This window comes from Berghia stephanieae, chromosome 6 (assembly GCF_034508935.2).
Source record: "Berghia stephanieae isolate SIO BIC M18660-M18661 chromosome 6, UCSD_Bste_1.3, whole genome shotgun sequence".
NCBI lineage: Eukaryota > Metazoa > Mollusca > Gastropoda > Nudibranchia > Aeolidiidae > Berghia > Berghia stephanieae.
The window spans coordinates 14758493-14782210 of record NC_088365.1 but is presented as its reverse complement, the minus strand read 5'-3'; the positions used below and the strand labels follow the sequence as shown (position 1 = coordinate 14782210).

At 34.6% G+C, this 23718-nt stretch overlaps 1 protein-coding gene across 2 annotated transcripts in view; it reads left to right on the top strand.

Annotated features, from left to right (window-relative positions):
• Positions 1-23292, top strand: part of LOC144974546 (uncharacterized) — a 28866-nt gene extending 5574 nt beyond the window's left edge. Inside the window, exons 2-18 of one of the 2 annotated variants that reach the window (XR_013645759.1) lie at positions 192-254; positions 2229-2261; positions 3098-3273; positions 4174-4330; positions 6358-6433; positions 6837-6907; positions 7647-7811; positions 8260-8341; positions 9190-9347; positions 11933-12095; positions 12780-12860; positions 13784-13932; positions 14929-15046; positions 16174-16315; positions 17495-17630; positions 17908-19664; positions 20469-23292. Coding sequence is in view for 1 of the 2 variants with exons in the window: in XM_078917515.1 (XP_078773641.1) it covers positions 192-254; positions 2229-2261; positions 3098-3273; positions 4174-4330; positions 6358-6433; positions 6837-6907; positions 7647-7811; positions 8260-8341; positions 9190-9347; positions 11933-12095; positions 12780-12860; positions 13784-13932; positions 14929-15046; positions 16174-16315; positions 17495-17630; positions 17908-18016 (1879 nt within the window). In the remaining variant the exon portion in view is untranslated. Of the gene's footprint in view, positions 1-191; positions 255-2228; positions 2262-3097; positions 3274-4173; positions 4331-6357; positions 6434-6836; positions 6908-7646; positions 7812-8259; positions 8342-9189; positions 9348-11932; positions 12096-12779; positions 12861-13783; positions 13933-14928; positions 15047-16173; positions 16316-17494; positions 17631-17907 lie in introns of both variants that reach the window. The other variant, XM_078917515.1, reaches the window with a different exon arrangement.
• The last annotated feature ends 426 nt before the right edge of the window (positions 23293-23718 follow it).

Here is a 23718-nt window from a genome sequence, read left to right as displayed (position 1 = left end):
AAGAGAGAGAACCGCTGGGACCGTGGAAAGGTTATAAGAAGTGAGAATCGCCAACGATTCTCCACCTTGGAGCCGGTTCCCAGTTCTCAGCTAAGGAACCTTGGGACCAGTTCTTGGGACTGGTCATTAGCACAGCATTAGTGAGTGATATTCTTTTTTTTTATGGGATTTTAAAAACAATTTTATTTCAGGTTGTGTCGAAAACCTCTCACAGACATTTGGGAATTTCTTCTGAGACAAACCAAATCATCAGAGTAAGTTCGCAATCATCATTCCACCTACCATTCCTCATGACCATGCTTATATTCATATCAGAACTAATCATCTCTCTTTTCTCAAAGGTGTTTAATTTGAATATCAAGGAAACATGCAATCATAACATTTCTATCAGCACCAAAGTTTTTATTGATGACTGACAAAATAAGTGTCTTATTCACTATTGGTCATAGTTATACTTTGAGTAAAAAAAAAAATCTCAATTAAGATTTAATATAGCATTTTTGAGCTCTTTGGGCGTAAACCATGACTGAAATATTCAATTTAGTCAAGAAGTATGATTATCATGACAATTATGATACACCCAACAGTGTACTTAGTAGTTCCTTTTTGAAATACTGCTGTATAATTGACCCATAAATTGCAGCGGTCTTAGTTTCGATGGATAAAACTTACTTAAATATCCATATCAATGCTTTTATTATTGTAGTTGTTTGAGGCAAGGTTTGTGAGTTTATTCTATTGACGCCTTTGGGCATTTTGTTTACAAAAACGGCAGCACAGTCACTGGTAATTCAAAATGTAAGTGTAGGCTTGTTTTTTTTTTTTTTTTCATGATATCTTGTCTTTGTAGCGACTATTGCCCTTTTGTATTAGATGTAGTTTTATCGTTGTAATGGCAGGAACCAACCAAAATAAAACTGGCAATTTTCGTCCATTCTAAAATGAGGCGGGGGTCCTGATAGCTCAGTTGGTAGAGCACTCACTTCACTTGTAATGGGACTGAGCTTGATCTCTGGTGAAGTGGAGATCATTTCCGATTCCCCTGTCCACCCATCAGTGATTGGGTAGCTAGGTCTATTAGATCTGGTGGAAAGTAATTTGCATTCTATCCAAGGGTAGCAAGCAATAGCTATTGTCCATTTCATGCTATAGAAATTGGGATAAAATCTGTCCCTGAAAGACTACTAAAGTGAGTCTGATTTAAACTAATTCAATGTTTGAAAGGAGTTAAGTGAAAAAATTACACACATTTTAAGTTAGCCATCACCACTGAGATGGCTACTTTTATCATAATAAAAAATTGCAAAACCCTCAGAGTTTTTTTTATAGAGAATAATAAAGAGGTGACTTACTAAGGCTTAAGAACCAGCAACTTAAGACCCAATGCTCCATTTGAGATGAATATGGCTCTGCATATGACAACTGCGACAATATTTTATAAACTGAAAGAGCGGTTTTGTATGTCTTCTATTATTAGTGATGTTACTCAAGAGGAAATTATCTGTTATTGTGATTTATTTCTCCATGATTAAATAAAGTTATTTCTTTTCCTTGAAAATTTAGTTGATGATTTAAAATCATAATTTAGATTAAGATTATTGTGATCATTGGTGCTTATGTGTTGCTTCATGTGCAGTTTTGTGGTCTTGTGTTATGATACTTGCCATTAACTTTGAATGGATGTGGCCCTGGCTCGAGTCCTACCTTCTATGATGCAAGGTCGAGTACTTGGAAAAGGCTCTTTACTCACATTCTCTCACGGCATTCAGATGTAAAATCAGTACCTGGTTTGTAACAGCGGTGTCTCTGTAAAAGAAATTTTAGTTGCATCAAATCTCATCCTATATGTTAAGTGTTGCTGTTGGCCTGAAATATTTTGTAACATGCTTTATGCACATTTAGTGGATATTGTGCAATATAAAGTGAAAGATTTTTTATTTATCTTGTTAAAAAAAAAATTTCATTGAATAAGGTGGACCCTTTATGTCTTTATCATTACCTACAATCAACTTATTGTCTTTTAAAATGAGATAGACATGAGGATTTAGTAAAATGGCTGAAGGAAAAATTGACATTTATTAAAAATTGTATCAGAAATGTCTTTTTTTATTTTGTGACTCACTCCTTAGTTTTGGTAACATTATTTCCCATCATAGATGGGTGATCCATTCCATTTTCCATAACTAGAATTTTATTTCTAATATTCCTTTCTTACTTTAAATTTTCAGGCATGTGAAACAAGTAAAAGAGAATTTGGCTCTGTATCCTTTTCAAAATGTTCCCATATATTAGCAGTAATTAATGAATGTTGGATGAAATTAGTTCTCAGTGAGCATTAGAAACCACGTAGTTGATCTCTGTAATGGTCATTGGTAAAGAGGTTACAAGCTATTTGCATCAAGGATTTCTAAGTCGGGTTCTTTTTAATTGACCTCCAACACATAATAATTTGTAGATAAAAATTTGAAGCACAGGTGTCACCCTTGCATAGTTGGAACAATGTTGAATGAGTAATTTTCTTCCTTGCACTTGCACCCAGATGTCTGAAAAGTCTGCTGTCCTATTTGGGTCATCTAGTTTACCATAAATTTTTATTCTTTGATATGCTAGGTGGGTCAGTAATGTTTTCTATAACCTAAGGAGAGAAGAGCGGTGGATTGGAGAGTCTCTGATCTAAAGTTTTGGGGGAGGGTGGAGATTGACTGATAATCTAAAGAAACATTTTACATTTTTCGATAGAAATGTTTCTCTGCCACCTATTTATAGAGTTACATTGAAAAGTGTTGATCTGGTATTCACCTAGATATTTATACAAAAAAATGTTGTCTTTTATATAACCTAATTGACCTACATCAAATCGAAAGCATTTCAAAGTGACAGTTCTTAGAAAGAAGGGTTGAAATCGTGCATTTTGATTTAAAAATTGGTTTAAAACTATAATAATTGAAATTCTGTTTGTCAAAAATCATGTCGTTTGGATATTTTGATACATTTTGATAATAAGAAATGTTTGGAAAGCTCTTGTCATTTTTATAGAAATCTGGAAAGAAATTAGAGTGAATCAAGTTTTTATTTTTCCTTAATTGAGTGTTTCAAGTCAAAGGGTTCGTTATAAAAGAAAAGAAAACCTCCTGCCAGACGAAACAAAAGCTGCAAAAGTTCTCTTGCAAAAAAGGAAATGTGAGTTGGAGGCTGAGAGATTGCGTCTTGCTGATGAACTGAATATATTGGATAAGGAGACTAAACAAGTGTCAGAACTTTTGGAGGATGCAAGTGAGCTTTTATTATTTTATTTTTTTAAAAATTGTGACTAAATTTTGTTTGACTTGATTGGATACTGGAGGTAGGAAGAATAATAACAACATGATAGGGATTGAACTTTTTTCAGTATGTTTTGTTTTAAGGGGTTTTATGGCGCTTATGACACATTTAGGTAATTTCAGTGACATTAAAAAGGAAGGAAACAGGAAATTAAAAAGAACTCTATATTTACAATTAAAAACACAAAAGAAAAGTAAGACAAAGGGGAATGTTACAATAGGGAACAGAGGTAGATTCCAAGAGCACACCATCAGTGTACTTAGTTTGAGGATCTGACCAAGGGGAACACACTCAAATGCTTACATTATTTATTCAAAGAAACAAATATAATAATACATAATATAGAGATGATTTACAATGAAAAAAATATATCCCAAAACTAAAATACATTAGACTGTTTCCCTCCCCGTCAAGGACCCTGGCCAGGAAATAGATAAAACCAAGTAATCCCATTCTAAGACAGAGACAGAAAGCAAGTTGGACAACAAATACAGGGGTATAGAAGACACAATAAGTGACCTTCCTGCCCACTATGGGAGGCCAGGAACCCCATCTAGCTTTTTCCAGATTACTGATTTTCTTTTTATATATTATATAAATATATATTCAGTTTTTCGTATTTTGACAAGCACATTTTCAAGCCTTTTATGATTAAAGTTGTATAATTCGTGCAGGATTTGATGTAAAAGTTTTATATGAATTAGGTAAGTTTTGTTTTATACATGACAGCAAATACACTGTATTGCTCCTCAAATTAAAATTATTTTTTGCGAAGGTGGCTTTAGGCACAGAAATAATGATTTAAAATTAATGGGTTTTTTTGTTTTCATCTTTTTTCTTTTTATTACTAAGCGCAAAGTTTTGAAAGTGCTGCTGAGCATGTGAGAAATTTACAGAGAAAGAAATATTTACTTCTGACATCATGTCAATGTGGCGAGGAGAAAGTGGCAGAGTTAACAGAGTATGGCAACAGATTGGATTGTCAAGTGGATTCTGTCAAGATGAAAAGGTAGGATTGTCATGAAAATAAATTTTCACTTTTTTTATAGCCCAAAGTATTTAAAAGCAATGTCTTCCTCTTGTTCTTCTTTCTTCTCATGATGTCGTAATGCCTGAAGGTCAACAAGATGCAAGAATGCTCTGGTCTTCCCAAGCTTGTACTGAGACCCATAAAGCTTCGACTTTAGTGTAGTCTTCTCAGGCTAAATGGTTGCCGTTTGCTCATTGTACCATGTTCAGTCCTGCAAAACATGTGTGGGATCTTGCTTCCCCTTTCCACATTCACAAATGTCTATCTCTCCAGTTTTAAATGCTTTGAACATGTGATGTTGGATATTGTTATGTCCACAGCGAAGTTTGAAAATGGCAACTTGATTTTGTCCTTTGAAATGTTTTATGGCGTCATTTTTTATATATTTTGGTTGCTTCTTGTTCCATGAGGTTTTGGCCTTGGTCTGAATCAGGGATTTGATCTCACAAATTTCATACTTGTTTTCTTATTGAGGCTGCTTTGTTCGCAATTTAGACAGGGTGTCAGAGATTTCATTTCCTACGATGCCGCAATGACTCATGAAATGATTATTGTAGCCAAGACTCTTTTGTGGTGTTCTTACTAAATAATTACGAATATATTAGAATCTTTAGAATTATTGTTCCCTTCAAATGTAAAAAAAAATTAGATCTTGGTCCATTTACTAAAATAATTCTGGCAGGATACAAGTTGCCGACTCCTACGATCCGCTGCTTGTATTCGGATGATCTGGGATTTATTCACCCATTGATCATAGCACTAGTGTATATATATATATATATATATATATATATATATATATATATATATATATATATATATATATATATATATATATATATATATATATATATATATTATTTTTAAAAATATTTACCACAATGTTTGAGACAGTCTACGGTGGTTTATTTTTTTTTAAAAATAAATTTAAAAAATATTAATAAACCACCGACAAGAGCAAAACCCACCCACCAGAAAATGCAACTGCAGAAATAAAGAACATTGCCCGCTAAACAAACAATGCTTAGAATCAAGTTTAATTTACCAAGCCACAGTCACAGAAACTAAAACAAGCAAGAAAAATATGTAGGACTAACAGAAAATAATTTCAAAACAAGATACAACCTCCACACCTGAACATTTAGAAACACTAACAAAAAAACATCCACAAAACTCAGCGAACATATTTGGAAATTAAAAGACAACAAACTAGACCACAACATTTCATGGAAAATTTTATCTAAAGCAACAGGATACACACCAACATCAAAACCATGTAGCTTATGCCTGGAAGAGAAATGTACTATAATCAAACACCCTCATGAAGCACACTCAACACGAAAAGTGAGATGTACGGAACGTGTCCACATCGGCGGAAATTCTTGTTAATTAACTTTAAACCGGAACCACTTCAAGAAACAACAACAGTCAACAAAACAACTCAGTCCTGACGATGGCAAATTAAGCCTGAAACATTAATGTAGACTGTCTCAAACATTGTGGTAAATATTTTTAAAAATAATAATTCGCTCCATTACTACATGTCGAGCACTTTTCGTACCATATTTGTATCAAACACGATTCAATATATATATATATATATATCCTAATCCAGTCTTTTGGGTAATTGTCCTCAATATGTCGTATTACAGTTTCCAAGTATGACTTATGATTTGGTTCCTTACTTTTCAAACCTTGTATAATTAGTGATAATATCTGGTATTTTATGTCCTGTCCCAGGGTGGGTAAAATGATGGCTAAATTTCTTCAATTTGTATGTCATTCATGTCGTTTTCCTTTTCAAATTTCCTTGCTGTTTCTATGAAGCTCATTCTTTTAAAAGCAATGTTGTTTGTAGTATTTTTAAAAGTTGGTTTGATGCTGTGAGGAAAAGTATCTTTTTGTTTTAATAAATTTTGATTTAAAAAAAAAAGATCACTGGTACCAAAATAATATTATTTATGGATACTTTGTAATAATGTATCTCTGCATTGTGTCTATTTCAGGAAAGAAGCAGAGAAAAACAATTTCTATACCAGTGGTGTTGATGTATCACATACAGATTTAGAGACTGAAAGTTGTGTAAGTGTTTGATTACTTTTTCTGTTAGTTGAATAAAAAACCATTTGTATTTGCTAAATAACAGTCATATTGTATTGCCATTTTGATTACAAATGCTTAACATTGCACAGAGATGTTAAAACTCCAGTTTCCACTGAAAAAAAAATCTGGTCTGTGGCAAAAATTTCAGGGTTACGGGCAACTTCCATCAAATTCCGGTGTTTTGTTGGGGTTTTAATTATTGAAAAGTTTGTTTTTTGTTTGTTATTTTTTTTCTTTAAAATGTACTTCATAGCATGTCAATTATTATAAATTATTTTTTACCCAGATATTTTAGATAATTGTGACAATGATGCTTTTTGAAATCCAAAAATTGTTTTCGGTCTCTAAATCAATGTAATCTTATTTGTTTTTTGTTTTTCAGCATGATGTACGCAAAGTATGTAAGGATATAAGTGAGTGCCTCCATTCAAATCAGATGCATAAAAACATAGAGTAAGTGATGGTTATATTTTAGTCTGGGACAAAAGGTCGCTTTTGTAGGTTAATGGGAAAGGAAATCAGTATTAAATACAGAAATGGTCTAGCTTTCATCTGTTTCTCAGGCTTAACTGATGGCAAGAGATCTGGAAAATGAGTAAAAGAATAAAGGGAATGACAAAGTAGCAAGAACACTTTCAACACTTAGAGAAGTTGTTCTTTGGGTGCCAAGCCCTCACATTTTGGATTGCTTTTCAGAGAAACTGATTAAAACTAAATCCTTCCATAGTTCTTCAAAATTATTTAATATTGTTGTCTGTCAAACATCTTGAAAGTATCAGCCTTTTGTTACACCTTCAAATACATGTATCGAGTGACCAAAATAAAAACTAGACAGTATTTTAATGAAATTTGGCTACTAAAATCAAAGTCAGTATCTACTTGAAAGAGTAAGTTAAGTAAGTGCTACTATTGTATTAAGTGGTAACAAAATCTGAAAGGGAATTGATAATGAGTTTTCTTTGCAATGATTTAGTAATCCTCAGTACATGCACATCTCATTTTCGCACTGTTGCGTTAAGAATAGCTTTTTCTCTCTTTGAAATAATTTGGATGCCTTGCATTAGCCGAAAAGAAGTTTTCCAAATCTCATTATGATTCCAAAAATGGCTAAATGACTCTCTGAAATAGTTTCCATTTAAATGAAAACTTTGTTATAATATTACTGTACCACCCTCTCCTCCCTCACTCCCAGAGAAGACAACAAGAAGAGCATGTTTGACAAAGTGGCCGACCTACACAAATGTTATAGTATCAATACCCTTGTTGATTCACTGATTACGCACACTGTGTCATGTTCCAAAGAAGTTAGGGAGGATACAGTCAGAGTTAATATCCAATCAGAGGTTCAGGATTTAAGGTAGGATTTTGGTGTCGCATTAATTATCAATATTTATTGAGCAAGAACAGAGGCCATCTCATCGTATACCAAATTGCATTATTTTCAGATGATTTTTTTTTTATGATTTTTTTTTCATTCAGGTTAAACAATACGATTTTAGCAGATTGGTTCAGTTTAGTTTTCTTTTTTCTTTTAATGGGGCTAATTGCCAAGCTCTTGACGGGGAATCCATTGTTTGGTAATTATAACTTGTCCTGAGGGTGTTGAGTGATGGGTTGCTTTTTTAAGTAGAAATTCATTATTTTTTTATCAGTCTCTGAATTCAACATGTGCGATGTCAAATTATTCTTATAAGTAAATAGAATATTTTTAAAAAATATATAAAAGTAAATAAAAGTAAATATGTAATACTCTTAAAGCATTTTATCATAAGGTAACATTTGTCATCTGTTTTGTGATTTTACAGTTTCTCATTGGACAAGAAAGGTCATGTCTTTGATGAATCAAAGATTCATTCAGTGCACAAAGGTGTACAAAAATTGTTGCAAGTAAGTAATGGTTTCATTGTTTTGTTTACATGAGCATTTCAGTTACATGTATTCTCAAGAAGATGGCACCTGTATCTATCCAAAATTACATCTATTACCAAAAAGACGGCAATTGTAGCTATCCAAACGTTCAATAGTAATAGAATTGAAAATGAGTAAGTAGTCACACCAACTCTGTTTCTTATGAAGTATTGTATGAATTTGTGATGTCAAATCTGATATTCAGAGTATATATGTATTCAATCACATAGAGATTGGACAGCTCACAAAAGATATTAATGAAGATTTGGTCATCTTTTTCATTTTTTATAATATCTTTTGGGAAACTAACTTAATCATAAAATATCTTGGTGGGGTATTTTGGCCTCTCATGGTGGACGGTGAGGTTACTATTGCTGTGTCTTCTGTCCCCTATATATTTTCCCTTTCTAGTTGCTTTCTGTCCTTGTCTTGGAATGGTTGAGTCCTTTGCTGAGGGAGAAACAGTCAAATGAGTAGTATTTGTTTTGAGAGATTATATTTTTTTTCCTTGTGAATCATCTCTCTTTTGTGTTCTGCTTAGTTATTTTTTAAATTGAATAGATTTTGTTAATATTTGATTGTATTCCTCTGAGTTAGATTTTGTACCTGTGTCTGAATGGGGCTTTTTGAATCTCCTTTTGATCCTTATTTGAACCGTCTCCTTTGCCTTATTTTTTGGCACTTTTAATTGTAAGTCTATAATTATTTTTACTTATTGTTCTACTTTCTCTTTACTGGCGCTGAAATTACCTAAATATGTTGCAAGGGTCTTAAAACCCTTTAAAACATAAAACAATTGCAAATATATACTAATTCATTTTTTCCAGGCAAGCCACTTAAATCATGTAATGCGTTGGTCGGAAGAACAAAAGTATTTGTGTGAAAGCTGGAAGATTGAGGCACAGCTTGACGACATGAGGGGAGAAATTCACAAACTGGTGGTCAAAGCATTGGGAGGTAACCCTAGTCTGGTAAAGCAAGCAGAGTGAGGGCATTTTCATTATAAGTTTTCAATGACAATTATTTATTTATTTTTTTTACAGAATTTTGTTTCAGTGAGCATATTCTCCCAAATTACATACTATTTAATTTTAATGTTAAAACTACATTTTATAAGAATTATTAATGTAAGTTAATAGTCATTACTTTGGAAATTAAGAAATTCTTCTTATGTTTTGTTCCACAATTCGCACACCCATTCACAGACCTTTATTTCCAGAAGAATCAGGACTGGACTAGAATCAGCAGGGCTAATGTACCTTAAGTTGTGCTATTGCGTTTGAGGTTCTAACTAAATGTGTCTTGAAGTATTATTTACTTGCATTATTTGCAAAAAAAAAAGAAAAGAAAAGAGAAATGATAACCTGCTGGAATACATTGTTACATGATCAAATACTTGTGAAATAAAATGAATTAGTTGTCTCTTTGATTTGTTTTCTTTTTATTTATTTATATTTTAATATTATTAATTTTAAAAAATTTCTTCGTAAAACATGTCGCAACCCCGAAGTGTGCTAAAAGTAAATTACTAGCAAATAAAATTTTATGTTGGGGAAATTAGTTGAGGGAAGGACAGGCCTCGAAGTGGGCCGGGAAAACCGGGAAAAGCCGGGAACTTTATTTTGAAATTTCCCGACCGGGAAAAGCCGGGAAAATCGGTGAAAATTGTCTGGGGCCGGGAAAAAGCCGTGAGAAAAATTTAGGTGAACAACAACCCAACATGTATTCTTCCTGCGAACGATCGGCTTAGAGCATGGCAGCAGCCTCTTATGGTTTCCTCACACTACTAGGCCCTATGTTATGACGATCGACCCAATCAGCAACGTCCGGTCTGAATTCGTAGAGTACACAGACTTACCATGTTTCCTGTGCATGACGTAATTAAAGTGGTTTAGAGTCATCGCTGAAACACTGGAAGACGGCAATGGGATAGTTGCGTCAGTTGTTGAATAAATTATCCAGGCACGGTTGATAAGTAAAAAAACCAAATTATGTTGTAGTTACATTTGAAACAAACAAAGTATATCACTGATCTCGTCTCATTGAGATATAAAGAATGATATAAAAATCAAGAAAATCGGCCGATAAATAAAAAAGTTGCTAAAAAAATCGAAAATAAACAAAAGCAATTTTTAAAATCGAATTTATTCGTAAAACAGTTGGTTTTCAACCGATTTTTCTGAAACAAGGACCAATGTTGTTCTTTTTTCAAGCCGATTTCAACAATGTGACTTTCAAATTCCTCAGAATTATATTTTTTACTTTTAGATTTTAGCTTTTAGGCCTACTCAAAAAGGTGTTATATTCCTTGCCACTTGCACAACAATAGCGTAATACATCGACGGCGAGAAGCGTCTTTGTTTCGACCAGCCGGTTCGGTTAGATAGCCTGTGATTGGTCAAAGACTTAAAGACGCTTGATTCACTCAGTTGACTCATCATTGTCGACAAGACAAGAGTGATAGAAACACACCATCCCTCCCCTCATCTTAGTAGTGTGTGTGTGTGAGTGTGTGTTTTTTTGTTTTTTTTTGTGTGTTTTTGACTTGGTCATGAATGCGATTGTTAGCTAAGCTAAGAAAGACGGTCGACGTCCTTGGGCTACTTTAATTAATTTTCGTGACTTGTTATTCAATTATTTGGAGATGGCAGATTAAGGTCGTTTGCTCATTGTAATTTGTACTAAGTTTGTTTTGTCTGTCTCTAGATTAACTAGCTTTATTTCATTCATGTGCAATTCAATAAGTAGGCCACAAGTCTTTGGACGCTACTTTCTCTCTCATAGTAATATTCAAATGTCTTTTTCTCTCTATTGATTTCTCTTCTCTTTGTCTCTTTTCTCCCCATTTCTCTCTCTCTCTCTCTCTCTCTCTCTCTCTCTCTCTTCTCTCTCTCTCTCTCTCTCGATCTGTCTCTCTCTTTTTTTAAATATTTTTTTTTGCATGTTGTAGGAGGCCTAGACTTTACAGGAATACGTCCAAGTGTTAATAGCCAGAGTCAATATATTTCTTTCTCTCAGTCTCAGCCACTCTCTTTTTCACTCACATCTCTCTCTCTCTCTCTCTCTCTCTCTCTCTCTCTCTCTCTCTCTCTCTCTCTCTCTCTCTCTCTCTCTCTCTCTCTCTCTCTCTCTCTTTTTTTCCTTTTTTTTTTCCCACGGATGGTGTAGGCTTAGATACTGGATGGCTTGTTATAGTAATATGTACTACGAGTCAATAATTTCCCCCTCTTTTCTGATTCTCTCTCTCTCTCTCTCTCTCTCTCTCTCTCTCTCTCTCTCTCTATATATATATATATATATATATATATATATATATATATATATATATATATATATATATATATATATATATATATATAGGTAGTGGTAACTGGTCTAGAATTGATGAATATGCTTGAAAATTACTACCTTAAAATTTTCCCTAGAGCCTGGAAAAAACCGGGAAAAAGCAGGGAAAAATATTTTCCTGAATCACTTCTAGGCCTGGAAGGACGACTTACCTTCACTGCGATTTTATGTTGTCAAAATTGACCCCTTTTTTTATCCATTCTTTTTCACCTTATATTGAAGGGCTTATGCAGACTTGCTTTTGCACCTTGCATCAGAAAAAGCTGTCACCCCTTGCCTGAAGCAAGAAATGCATATATTGGCCGGTAAAATAGCCAAGGGCAAGGCAGAACATGAAGAGCTTAAGAACAAATTTTCTCAGATTCAGGAATTCAAGAAGATAGTTGTGAGTTTTTGTTGAATCATGCTGTCACATAGATCTTTTTACAGAAAGTAGATCTTATTTTCACAGAAACTGACCTACCAGATTAGGATATCCACAGCATATTTATTTACCTTAAAGAAAACATTATTTAAGTATCCATATTAATCTTTCCTTTGGCTCTGTTTTCAAATAAAGCTACACATAGTGAAAATTAAAGTGATGAATTGTGTATAAAATAGTAAAACTTTAGAAAACAATTTTGTGCATCTGTGTTTGTGTGTGTGATTGGATTGATTTGTGTTTTTGTTTTTGTTTGTGTAAATAAGAGCGGAAAATAATAGGTAACAAACTAGCCGTTCAATTTCTGATGGTAACAAACATTATAACATTAAATTCAATTACCTTGGTTAAAAATAGACAATAAAACTATGGATATGATTAATGAAATGTATTTTGATAACTTCTGTGAAAACAAGCTTTGAAGTTAATCGCTGGTGAGGTAAAACTTGGAATTCTATTTTGTCAAAGGACTAAGATAGTTGGTTTCCTAAGCATTGAGTTGGTTTCCTAAGCATTGCAAGTGAAGCTTAACTTGATAAAACTAAAGGCACAAATAATCATAGGCAATCAGAAAATTAGTGTCTAGACCAACTCTATTTTGGTTATGTTCTGATTATTACCACCAGTCTGACTATTTTTCCACAGGAAAACAAGCAAAGTATTCTTGGCTCCCTGGCTAGATACAACAGCAGCGCTCCCAGTCGGCTAGACAAACTGAAGGAACAGGTCAGTTAACAACAATGATCGTCTTTTAAGTTTAAGAGTCGTCCAGCTCATAGAACCTGTTTTAGACATAGTTTTTTTTGTTTTGTTTTGTTTTGTAGAGTAAAGGGGTTCCGTATGCTCAGTTGATAGAGCATTCGCTTCACAAGCTAAGGGACCAATTTTGATGTTTTCTGACCTCTATCCATCCAGCAGTGTTTGGGTTCCTGGGACTGTTAGACATAGTGGAAAGTACTTTGTGAAAGACTGTTGCTACTATTTTTTTAATGTTACATAAACTTTGGATCCATGGCTCTAAGGGAATACTTTTTTTTTTTTTTTATGCAGTGTGAACTGGACCATTTCTTTCCACCCTTAGTGTCGGATGCTAAAATACAACAACAACATCAAAAAAAACAACTTTCATTAGATCTAAATCTAAACGGTAATCTTATCAAAAACCATTTAAAAAAAAAAAGGAATGACACTGCTGAAGGCCTTTTTGTATTTAGCCATTGTTCAGCCTATTAGGCTACCTGGCTTCCAGTTTAGTGAGTAGATTAATTGAAACTATATAAACTATATTTGTTCAAATTGAACAGAAAATAAGGAGAATAGGATGGAGATGGTTAGAGCATAACTTAGCAAGCTATCATGCAATATTTCAGAGTATTCAAAGATGGCAAAAAATGGAACCCATTGTTAAAGATAAAGAGGTGAAGACTGTTGGGTATTTGAGAAGAAATTGACTGTCATAAAAGACACTGAACTTTGGAAAGATCAGGAAGGAGATAAAGGCATGGAAAGAGTGGCTTTGTTGATTATATATTTAACCATCTGGGGTTCATGACTAAGGAATCAAAGGTCATATGTATCGCAAATGGTTTAACTTGCATAGCATATTGACTCCTGTTGTTTACATCCATTTTTTCTTTGCCTTTATTCAGTGCAAGTCTTATTTGGCCTCAAGACCCTTCACGAGCCACCTGTGTTTAGTTGAAAGCATGACCTCTGACCTCATGGGTAGTCTTGACGGAGAGATCATGAAATTCCGTCCCTTACCCTTACTTTGTTTTCTAAGTTTAGCTTTGGACAGGTGAGTCATTTTGTTGTGAGGTATAAGCCAATTCAGTGATGCTGTTTCTTTATAATTTGCCAGTAAAATGCCTGTGCTTTTCAATGGAATATCTGAAAGGCTATGAAAGGAATATTATAGAAAAAAATCTGTGTTCATAAATGAATAAAAATGTCATTTATTATTTATTACAATGAAACAGAATTTCTATGCAAAATTTGAAGTCCATCCGACATGTTGTCAAGTGATTAGTCTTGACAAAAAAATAACTTATCTTTTAAATAGATTGCTAAATTATAAGCAGATGTCAAAGCAAAATATGAGATAAGTCTTGGGTACTTATATAAATAAATAATTATTTGAAAAATTCTTATAATTTTCACTAATGTTTTGTCTGAATTATAAACGTCATAAATTATTTAATCCACAATCTGGTATTGCTGGGGTGGAGCAGCTAACTAGAAATACGTTTAGATTAAGAATAATCAGAAATACAAAGTTTTTTGTTTTTTTTTTTTTTTTTTTTCCAATAAAAAAAACTACAATCATTCACATCAAAAATCCAAAAAAATATTTAAGTTTCACATTAATTTTTTTTTTTTTTTTTCTGTAAAATAAATTTTTATCATTTAATTTACTCTGACATAATTATGCTTTGAGATTGTAGGCCTACACATGAATTAAGTTGCAATTTTACTGAATATAAAATAACAAGGTTAAAGTGATATTTTATTTTATTGAAAAACCACAGTGGCACCTTTTTATTTTACATTAGAATGAAACTTTTTATTATGCACGAGTCGAGTGATGCAGATGTTTCAATACTGAATTGTGTACTAGAATGTAAAGCTATGTGCAATTGATTATAGTCTTAGCTTTTTCCCTTGTTCTTTTATCCTTATTTTTTAAAAAAGTTGTTTATAATGTTTATAATCATTTTTAAGAATGTTCTTAATGAATAGAGCTCATTTATTGTATGTTCTTATACCCTTATCTCATGTCCTGCTTTCTTTTTAGTGGTGAGAGGGCTAGTGTCCTTGACCTGTCGATTTCCCCATCTTCTGTCCTTGGATCAAGGGGAAGTGTCCAGACTTACTCCATGCTGTGCCAAGCTTTGCAGTTCCATGAATACAAGGTATGTTTAGCAAGTAACACCATTGCTTATTTGTATTGGTCATTTTCACATTTCACATAAAACTCGTGTGTTCAATTGGTATGTGCAGTTCATCAAAATAATAAACATGGCAACTTTCCTTTGACATTAAATGCCAATAGTGCCCAAACTTTTCGACGGGTTGGAATATGGTTTGGTATAGTTAGTTATAAAGATGGTTGCAATATGGTTTGGTATAGTTATAAAGAAATATGTTACAAGTTTGACATCCTTGTTTCATACTGATTTTGTTATTGCCTGAGTGACAGGTCTGCATACAAAACCAAAAGGATTAAATCAGTTCATAAAACAAAGGCTTTATCTGCATGTTTCTAAGACACTGTGAGTCATAAATTCAAGACCAATTTTTGCTACACTACCGACGAAGGCATTGCAAGGTGCTTCCATGGAAATGGTATCATCTTGAGATTTCAAAGTTATATCAAATTTAGTCCCAAATCTATTACATCAACAAATCAAAACCAAAATCTTGAAAACATAGCAATAGGTCTTGAAAAAGATTGACATTAGTGATTCTCTTGTTTTTGTCACTAACTGTAAATAGATGATTTGTAATTCTCTTGTTTTTGTCACTAACTGTAAATAGATAATTTGTAATTTATAAAAATGTTTTTAATGCATCATAGAGCAGTTTGCTTGAATGTTTATACTCTTTTCGTGTCCATTATCTTGGTCTTTGTGTATCACATTTGCAAAAGGTTTTACCTATGTGTCTTTGAGATAAAAGCATTTGTTACTGACTTTGAAATGTCCCAGTAAACAAATGTCTTCTTTTATGTTTATTTATAATTACTTGTACATACACTATCAACTAATTTAATGACATAACTATTTATTTAATAATTTGTTTATAGTTTTTCTCTGTTACTGTTGTTTTTATGGTATAATTTTTTTTTTCATTTGTATTTATTTTTCAGGTTAGTAGAGACACTGCAATGCTACCTCCTTTTTAAAAATTTTGATTTGTTGATATATGTACTAGAATATAATGCTATATTTACATTTCCCTCACCCAAGGGAGTCCCTTTTTACTTATCTAAACTCTACCTCTCCTTGATCCTCGTTTTTTTTTTTCCTTTGTATTTCAGTCTCCAGACCAGCTGATGTCCCACATCTTATACATCCAGGATTGCATTCAACAGGCTCTCTTGACTCAAGAGAAAATGGAAGCAGATCGTATTTCCATGTGCAGGAAGGCTGGTGTCCAGGATGATCCTCAACATCATAGAGGTTTGACATCCTCATTGTTTATAACCATCAATCCTTTAGCGTGATTAAGAATTTTCTTTCTATTTAAAGGTAGTTTCCTGCTCAAATGGAACTAAAAAAAAAATCAGTCCTTATATTAGAATATGCGAGTGCTGTGTGGGACCCCTTCACAGAAAAGGACATAGACAAGATTGAGAAAGTACAGAGTGCAGCTGCAAGATTTGCAACCGGACGCAAATCCAGAGACCTGAGTTGTGTCATGTCCTCCCTCCAGTCACTTGAATGGAAACCATTGAAAACCTGGTTCAAAGTATTCCGTATTATTACCTCACACAAAACCATCAACGACCCAAAAGGACCCATCATCACCCCAAACTACATAAAAAGCAAATTAGATAAATACTCTATGCATATACAATGCATCACAATATTTCAACGATGTACAAGAACACAAACATACAAACACAGCTTTTTCCCACGAACAATAAATGACTGGAATGTCCTGCAACAGTTTTGAAAGCACTTGTTCGTCAAAGTAATCTGTAGCTGTTACCTGTTTTGATTGGACTATAATTGAACAATAAGCAGTGATTGGCCTGTGAGGCGTTTTTGTAAATACAAGCCATTGAAGATTGAACATTTATACTGTCATTGTCTGTCATCATATTTTCAAAATATTTCCAATATCTCTCTTGTATATTTTCTCCTGTGAAGCTTTGATTTTCACTTCTCAGATTTGGCTTGAAGTGCAATCAACTTCTGTTTTCTCTTGTTTAAAATCCTTTTTTTTTTGTTTGCTTGATTAGTCATGACATGTTCATTACCAGTGCTGTCAAGTCAGCTCTGAAACGTGGCACCATTTTAAATTCAGTTGCAATTTGATCTTTTGCTTGGACTTGATTGTGATTGTAATTAATTTATTACATTCCTTGTTCAGACAGCATGAACGTAATAGTTCTTTTTGAAAAGAATTTTTATATTGTTCCAAAATTCAGAAACAAAGGATTGTTTAAACGGACACCTTCTGTGATCTTGTATTTATTTTTCCATTTTCTATGTTTTTTAAACTCTATGACTTAAATCTTGAAAGTCAATTCATGTCTGATGGCAAAAGATCAGATAATTTGTTTTTTGTTTTCCGACATAAGTCATCAGGCCTTTGCATTGTTTATCAAATAGTTTACATTCTGACTGTTTCAGACCTAATTCAGAGTAGTCGAGAGCATGATGTGCGACTCCAAGAAAGCTCTCTACCTCGCTTAAGACGCCTTGATGACATGTTGCAGAGATGGAGTCATAGGGTTAATGATGAACTCCCAAATCATGTTAAAGCATGGTAAGGTTTTTTCAGGAGACATTACTGCTTTATCTTTATTACCTTCCTTCTTCCTTATTACCTTTCTTTTTCTTCTTCTTCTTCTTCTTCTTCTTCTTCTTCTTCTTCTTCTTCTTCTTCTTCTTCTTCTTCTTCTTCTTCTTCTTCTTCTTCTTCTTCTTCTTCTTCTTCTTCTTCTTCTTCTTCTTCTTCTTCTTCTTCTTCTTCTTCTTCTTCTTCTTCTCCTTCTCCTCCTCCTCCTCCTCCCTCTAATTATTCATTTTGTGTTTTTATCCAGGTGGGAACAACCGGCCCAGCACACAACACCATGGGTGGTAATGGAGGGTTTGACCTTTGAACAATGGTTGCAGAGATTCAGGGTCATCATTTCACAGGTGCACCAGTGACGTGAGGACAGGCATACTTGAAGCAAGAGCAGTGATTTACCACCATCAATCAAATTCAATGTCAGTAAAAATATCAGCTGTGATGGTATGAAGTTGATACGACATATACTTCAGTTTACGATTTATCTGTGTTTTACTGATGAAAAAGTATGCAAATTCAATCACAGCCAAATTTTGAATTTATTTTCCCATCCAGATTTAGTGAAATGCTGAGTACTTCTAATTCTTTTTAATCACAAATAAAAATGGATCTAAAGAAAGATATGTGACTGTCGATACTCCCAACCAAAATTGTACAAAAGATCTACTTGCCGTTTTTTTAACGACCATGAAATATTTAATAGTTACTGAAAAGGGCTTTTGTTTACATTTTTACAGTCAACTTTTGATTGTCAAATTCACCACTGACAGTTTCTTTTAAATCTTAATCTGGTTTGCCTCAGTTAAAAAGTACCAGAAGATTTTGTTGATTGTTCTGCTAACCTAAAAGCTATTGAGAGTGGTGTAAAAAGCAAATCTGAGTTTGAAAAAAGTTCAGACTGTCTTTTCCAGGTATGCCCCTAAATTTGGCAAATTGGGTTTGGAAGTCTGTCAAATAAATAAATAAAAATCCCTTTAATTATCCCATAGGGGGAAACTTGTCTTTAGGGTCTATTCCAAGGGAAGACTGGATGGAATAACCCAGGCATTCCTACCAACACTTCCGAATTTGGCAGAATCATTCCTATTATCTCTCTTCCATTCTGCCCCTCTGCCATTGTCTCTAAAATTCCGATTCTCAAAATGCATGAAAATGATAAAATGTAAAAAAAAAACAACAAAAAGGGGGGGGGGGGGGGGGGGGGGGTGAGTGAGAGAGACCGGAGTAAAATTATACTTTTATTGATTTTCAAGATGGGGGTAAGGTGGAAAATTAATTGTGCTCCTGTCTCCTTTCCCCAATCCATTGTCCATTGTCTAAAACATGTGATTGTTCGCCAGTTGTGCAAGACAAAATACAGTCTTTATATTTGTTTGATGGCAAGGTCAGTGGTAATCGTGATTATCCATTAGTGAATATTTCACATTTTTGGAATGACTTGGGATTTTGGATCCGTCTCAAATCCAGACATATCGCAATTGAAAATCTGACTAGGCAAGGCAAGGCTTTCACACCAATGTCGACCAAGACTGAATCTAACAGAGTAAACCACTTTTTAATAACCTCTGGATCTTCACCCTCTGCTCTTGAGCTACTAAGGTGCTCAGTTTTTCATAGTCATACGATCGATCGGATGACACTGAAGAAAACTGTCCAACCAATTTCTGCCTGGATGATTTTCTGTGAAAGTGTTTTCGAGATCATTGGTAATCACATATTCTTGCACAGTGTCTTTAACCTCCACTTTCGTGAAGCCCCATCCCCAGTTGCACCGGCACCATCAAACACTCAGCCAACTCCTGTTCCACAGGCACAGAAAGAGTTGGGCTCCTATTGAGATGAGTGTTAACAGGAATCGCACCGCAGACTTTTTTTTTTCCGACTTTGTAGTATTTGCAGCTAGGCAAGCTGACATCTTTTAATTTTAAGTTACATCAACACAACCTGCACATGAAAATGATATTGACACCTCACAATACACAAGTTTGAGTCACCCCCTATGAACAGGTCTGACAAACTATTCCGGAGTAAAATTATACTTTTATTGATTTTCAAGATGGGGGTAAGGTGGAAAATTAATTGTGCTCCTGTCTCCTTTCCCCAATCCATTGTCCATTGTCTAAAACATGTGATTGTTCGCCAGTTGTGCAAGACAAAATACAGTCTTTATATTTGTTTGATGGCAAGGTCAGTGGTAATCGTGATTATCCATTAGTGAATATTTCACATTTTTGGAATGACTTGGGATTTTGGATCCGTCTCAAATCCAGACATATCGCAATTGAAAATCTGACTAGGCAAGGCAAGGCTTTCACACCAATGTCGACCAAGACTGAATCTAACAGAGTAAACCACTTTTTAATAACCTCTGGATCTTCACCCTCTGCTCTTGAGCTACTAAGGTGCTCAGTTTTTCATAGTCATACGATCGATCGGATGACACTGAAGAAAACTGTCCAACCAATTTCTGCCTGGATGATTTTCTGTGAAAGTGTTTTCGAGATCATTGGTAATCACATATTCTTGCACAGTGTCTTTAACCTCCACTTTCGTGAAGCCCCATCCCCAGTTGCACCGGCACCATCAAACACTCAGCCAACTCCTGTTCCACAGGCACAGAAAGAGTTGGGCTCCTATTGAGATGAGTGTTAACAGGAATCGCACCGCAGACTTTTTTTTTTTCCGACTTTGTAGTATTTGCAGCTAGGCAAGCTGACATCTTTTAATTTTAAGTTACATCAACACAACCTGCACATGAAAATGATATTGACACCTCACAATACACAAGTTTGAGTCACCCCCTATGAACAGGTCTGACAAACTATTCCCTCTAAAATAAAATAAACAACCAACCTTAGTGATGTCAGATCCAAGCATGGCATCTACCTTCAGAAGTTTCTTCAACAACTCCTCTATTGAGAACCACAGCCTATGAATAAGTGATTCCTCAGCCTGGAACCTCACCAGAATTGAAGAAAACAACTTTATGTAAAACAGTTGAAACATTGCCTGTAGTTTGTTTTTTGGACTCTTGAAGAATCTGGCTGGGTTGTCAGCTTTGGCCTTTGATAAAGTGGACATGTGGCCAGTTTTCTCCTGGACAAAGTACTCTTTGAGAGCAGACCGATTGTATAATAGTCGCTCAACATGAAACACTATAGGCTAAAAGAAAGATCATACAGAAACAATCGTCCATGCTTGAGGCACTTCCTATACTCAAGGTTGTAGAGGTCCTGAAAGCCATGAAAGGCGACTTCGTAAGAGTACCTTTCGTGAAATAAGTCTCAATCAGAGCTTCCTCTATACAACCCATCTTCTCTGCCCATTGTTGGTAGGTGCCGTTGTTCAGGTTGATAGTTATGTCAAGGAAATCAAATGTCTTTTTGTTGGCTTCGATGGTAATTTTAAGATTGTTGTCCTGGAAGATTTTACCAATTTTTTTCTTTATAATTTCAGTCTGCCTCAGTCTTTTATTGTACAATGCGAGCCCGTCGTCTCTGTATAGTCCAATGTTTACATCAAGATGTTGCTGTTGGGAAAGTAGGAATAGCTCTGTCGTAGCTTCCCAAGGTGACATCAAAGTTTGTGGATTTTTTTGTCCATGCTATTCCATTGTTGTATAGCGATGTGTTTTTCAAGTGCAGGATGATATGGGTTTATTCTTCGGTGATGTTGAGGGAGAGGGAGGTCAAAAGCCATTTCACAAAGGTCACTAGATAAATATTTATTAAAAATATAAAAACAAAGATGCTTACTAGTTGACTGTCCTTCCAACACACTGAGGGACAGCAAACCAGTGTCAGTCCTCGATCTCCAGCTATCTTGACAACAATTGGGTAATGATTGGCACCTAATGGCTGATCATAACTACCATCAGTCCAAAGTGTCTGAAGTATGATGTACATAATCCTCTGCACATCCACCAGGCAATTGAGCTGCATTAAGGATGAGTATCGATGACTTTGTTGAAATATGTATTTCATTTATGTGTTGTCCATCAACCGTTGTGGCATCCCATGATAAGGTCATTGCATCAGATGACAGAATTGTTTCAACAGACTGAATGTCGATATGTTTGGGACTGACAATAAAGAAGAACCAGTGAGACATTGAACTGCACATATTACTACTGTGCCAGTGGTAGCTGCTGGTACCTGATTCGACAGACATTTGTAAATGACCTTTCTTATGGAGCAGGAGTAACTGTTGCCAGTTTTGTTTTGGATGATAGAGCAAGATTGCGCTGAAGTCTCTTCTAATAGAGCGATATAATGATCAATTTGAATGTGACAATCCTTCAGCTGTTTTTAAATCTCTGTTCAAGGAAAACAGTTGATTCAGATCAGATGTAAATTTTTTATTTTCTTTTATTAGCTGTTTGTTCTCATTGGTCAAAGCCAAGTTGGTGTCTTTAAGAATCTGAATAGTATGATCCTGATTTAGATTTTTTTTGTTGGAAAGCTGTGTTCTCATTTCTTAGGGCCTTAAATTCAGCTTTCAGAGCTAGAATTCTTGAGGATTTTCTTTGTTTATCCTGGTTTATACGCTTTGTGGCTTTATGGCATATTTCTTTTTCAAAAACTTATTTTCCAATCACATCACTTTCAGTTTATCTTGTGCATCTATAGCAGAGCCAGTGATGCGTTTTTTTTTACAACAAAACAATTATCACAAGTATTACGAGTCCTTTTAACAATGGGGGAGCTTGGAGTTAAAGGTTGGGTATTTGGGGAAGTAATATGAGTCTGAGTGGTGTGTTGGTTACGGAATAGTTGTGGTCGTTGGAAATGAAAGATGCTTCATGGTCGGCAAGGAGTGATGGAGTATTTCAAGGCGATGAAGTATCATGGGTGCGAAGAGGTGATGATGCAGTATGTGAGGTATTGATGTGTGGGGGGTTCATTGTTTATTGGCATAACAGGCAAAACAGTCTTAACTAAATTTGGTTGTTGAACTTGTAACTTTGTATAAACCCCATTATCTTTACTCCTACGGTGTACTAACCCCTCATTATTAGCATCATGACTTATCCTTCCTCTGTAAAGCTAAAATATCCCCATCCCTATGCCACCTTGAGTCTCCCCTCTTACTCTTAGCCTTCTTCGCCTTCTTCTCCCATTCTTTAATATTTTTAAGATTAGCTGGAAACCCTTTCCTATTTGCTAACACTGTGCCACAGGCCCTCACATCCTTTACAACACGATCTTTAAAAAGTTGGACACTCGTATAAAAATTATCAACAAATAAGTGATATCCCTGATAACATAAGGATTCAATAAGATTCATGACAACAGTATAAGCTAAACCAAATGTAGAATTGCCCCCAACTTTGCCCAAATAAACATCAAAATTATATGTATAGCCAGTGCGAGAATCTGCTAAAACCCATAACTTCATTCCCCACTTAGTTGGCTTATTATTTATAAACTGTCTAAAACAATATGTCCTTTTATTCTTTATCATTCTCTCATCTATAGAAATATTTTGCTCTGGCTGATACAGTTTCCTACATTTCCTACGAATATAATCCATTTTAAATCTGGCCTCAGCTAACTTATCATTTTTATCCTCTGTCCTAAAATCACAAATTTTCAAGAAACTCATCAAACATTTATAACACCAAAAAAACGAAAAATGACGACCCCACAAACCATTGATTAACATTTCCCCAGCCCAATACATAGTCGCACGATCCACATTCACACAACTCATATACACCAAACAACCAATCAATCGATACATCTCCTCCACATTCTATGGTTCATTCCATCTTCATACAAAGTTGGCTTATTTTCAGCACATGATTCGACATAAGCATTCGTCCATTCACACAAAAAAGACAGAAGTTCATGCATAAAAAAACAAATGAAAAAAAAATCAACAGCCCTCAGGTACCTGCGAGTGTCTTTACGCAACATATGATTGGGTAGATGTGGACCACAGACACGTGCAGGTCGAAAAGGTGGGACAGGGGTTGTGGGACCTGGATCAAGGCGCACTTTCTTGGGTTTAGAAGGGCCAGGAATCTCATGAGATGGAATTTGAGAACTGAAATGAGATG